The following is a 2,668-nucleotide window of genomic DNA, read 5'->3' as shown; positions in this document are numbered from 1 at the left end:
AGCGCTCTGTGTGGTGTATAGGAGATGTCCCAGCACTCTGTGTGGTGGTGTATAGGGCTCGGTAGATAGTGATGCTCAATAAAGGAAGGTGTCATTACCTGTGTGGTCCCTGACAGGACAAGGTGAGGCCTGGGCACAAAGAGTAAGACAGAGCCAGTTCCCAGTAAGGTTAGCACTCCTCTGGCCCCCTGGGAGGGTAGCCTGGGGCCCAGGACTGCCTGGGCATGGCAGCCCAGGGCAGGTGCTGAGTCGAGTGTGCTCCTCTCTGATTGCTGCGCAGGTCGGCCGGCTGGAGGAGCTGGGCGAGGCGTCGCTAGGAAGGTGTAGTGGGCCTCAGCACCGCCAAGGGCGGGCCCGGCTCCTGTAACCCTTGCAGTCTTCTGTCCCTTCACCCAGGTGGGCAAGCGCAGAGGCGGGAACAAACTAGCCCTCAAGACGGGAATAGTAGCCAAGAAGCAGAAGACGGAGGATGAGGTGAGTGGGTTGCCTAGGAGTGCCACCCTAACTACCTTTTCCTTCCAGACTCAGTGCCCAGTGGTCAGGTTTTGGATGGGTGGGCCTTATAGGGTGGGAGGTTCCCCAGATAACCTGCTTCTGCTTATTCTTACTTCAAATCCAGGGCCTTTAGGTGGTACTGTGGATGGGTTATGGGTTCCTGATCTGGTCCCAGCTTTTTGAGCATCTGTCTTCCAACCATTCCTTCCCTCCTCTGATCCTACAGGTATTAACAAGTAAAGGTGACGCATGGGCCAAGTACATGGCAGAAGTGAAAAAGTACAAAGCCCACCAGTGCGGTGATGATGATAAAACTCGGCCCCTGGTGAAATGACCCCTCCCGGGTGCTCACTACCTGGGACTCTCTGCGATGTACATAATATTTAATGCGGTAACGGCAGCAGCCTTCCTGGAGGACTGATACACAGAAGGAAACCAAGGCGCTCCCCGTGGCCGCAGACCACTCTCCAGGACTCTTTTTTACCTTGAGCACTTGCCTCCTGAGACTTCCTAGACCAGTGGTTTACTGTGCCCTTTCTTCCATCACCTGCTCTCTCTGGCTCTGTCTGTCTCTTCTTGCTGTCTCTCTCCTTTTAGCAGTCACTTCTGAGAAGTAAAGAACCTGACTTAGTGCTGGAGTTGTGTGCTTGGTTTATCTTCTTTGCGATCTCCAAGCGAAGCCTTTCTCCACCCACCAGTGGCTGCACATCTGCCGGAGCCCGGGTGGATCAACTGTGGAAAGGGAGGGGAAGGTTCTGTAGGCAAGGGCACATGCTGCCTGTCTAGGACTCTAAAGACCTTTTTCTTCCTTAGTTAGTAACTGTGATTCTTAAAGTCTGGTCTTGTTTGTGGTTTTGTTTTGAGACAGGGTCTTATGTGTCTTTTTTTTTTTTTTTTTTTTTTTTCTCGAGACAGGGTTTCTCTGTGTAGCCCTGGGTGTCCTGGAACTCACTCTGTAGACCAGGCTGGCCTCGAACTCACAGAGATCCACCTCCCTCCGCCCTCTGAGTGCTGAGATTAAAGGTGTGTGCTATCACTGCTCGACTAACCTTTCTTTTTTTTTTTTTTTTTTCCCGAGACAGGGTTTCTCTGTGTAGCCCTGGCTGTCCTGGAACTCACTCTGTAGACCAGGCTGGCCTCAAACTCAGAAATCCGCCTGCCTCTGCCTCCCAAGTTCTGGGATTAAAGGCGTGCGCCACCACCGCTCGGCGAGTCTTATGTGTCTTATGTGCAGAGTTTGTCTCCTGCCTCAGCAGTGTGCCTTCCAAGTCTCTTCACAGTCTCAGTTTAGCTGTATCTTGGTTATTCTAAGTGTTAAGTGTGCTAGCCTAGTGCACATGGCACTTGCTGTTCAATCTCCAGTACTCCACCTTTTTGCAGTACACTAATCTTAGGTTTTGGTTAATACAAAGGTATTATTTATTCCCCAGATACTGACCAACTACTTACTGTATGCCAAGAATGTCCTGGTTTCTAGGGACCAGAGCACTGAACAACCTGTCTTCTTCCTGTCTTTATAGGAGACAAGTGGGAAATCAGAGGGGATGGGTAACCTTTTCAGTGGTGACTACTAACAAGGATAGGGGGAGGGATGTCTAGTTTTAGGCCATGTTTTATTTTTATATTTTTTTGGTTGTGAGCCTAACTCTTAATGGTTGAGCCATCCCTCCAGCCTGTATGTCACTTTTCAAAAAATTCCTTTCTATGTATTGTTTTTTGCCTGCATGTATGTCTGTACCACAGGCATGCCTGTTACCTGTGGAGATCAGAAGAAAACAGATTCCTTGGAACTAGAGTTAGAACTGGTTTTGAGCTGCCATGTACCCCTCTGGGAGACCACAAATGCTTTTAACTGTTGAGCTAGTTTTCTAGTCTCCTTAGGTGACGTTAGATCCAAGTCTGTAGGAAGGTGAGTAGCAAGCTCTGATGGGACCTGAGGAAGGACAGCTGGTCCTGGGATGTTGAGGTAGTGCCCCTGGCCTTTTTTGTCAAAGCAGTCTGAAGGCACGGGGTTCAGTTAACACATGCTGTGTAGGAGTTGGGCATGTTAACTCATGCCTGTGATTTTGGTGCTTACGAGGTAGAGGCAGGTAGATCAGGAGTTGGGGTAACTCTTGTTTGTTGTAGATTCTTTCTCCAAAACCACATATAAAAAAGTTGGTTAGTGTTGATA

General features: G+C 49.5%; 1 protein-coding gene across 2 annotated transcripts in view; it reads left to right on the top strand.

Annotated features, from left to right (window-relative positions):
- Positions 1–1,133, top strand: part of Trir (telomerase RNA component interacting RNase) — a 3,472-nt gene extending 2,339 nt beyond the window's left edge. Inside the window, exons 2-3 of one of the 2 annotated variants that reach the window (XM_028755515.1) lie at positions 397–474; positions 722–1,133. In XM_028755515.1, the coding sequence (XP_028611348.1) occupies positions 397–474; positions 722–829 (186 nt within the window). In that variant the 3' untranslated portion in view covers positions 830–1,133. Of the gene's footprint in view, positions 1–396; positions 475–721 lie in introns of those variants that run through there. The other variant, XM_028755516.1, reaches the window with a different exon arrangement.
- Positions 1,134–2,668: the final 1,535 nt, after the last annotated feature.

This window comes from Grammomys surdaster, unplaced genomic scaffold (assembly GCF_004785775.1).
Source record: "Grammomys surdaster isolate TR1022 unplaced genomic scaffold, NIH_TR_1.0 126063, whole genome shotgun sequence".
In the NCBI taxonomy this organism is placed as follows: domain Eukaryota; kingdom Metazoa; phylum Chordata; class Mammalia; order Rodentia; family Muridae; genus Grammomys; species Grammomys surdaster.
The sequence above is the reverse complement of the archived record's forward strand: the minus strand, read 5'-3'. Positions and strand labels throughout refer to the sequence as shown.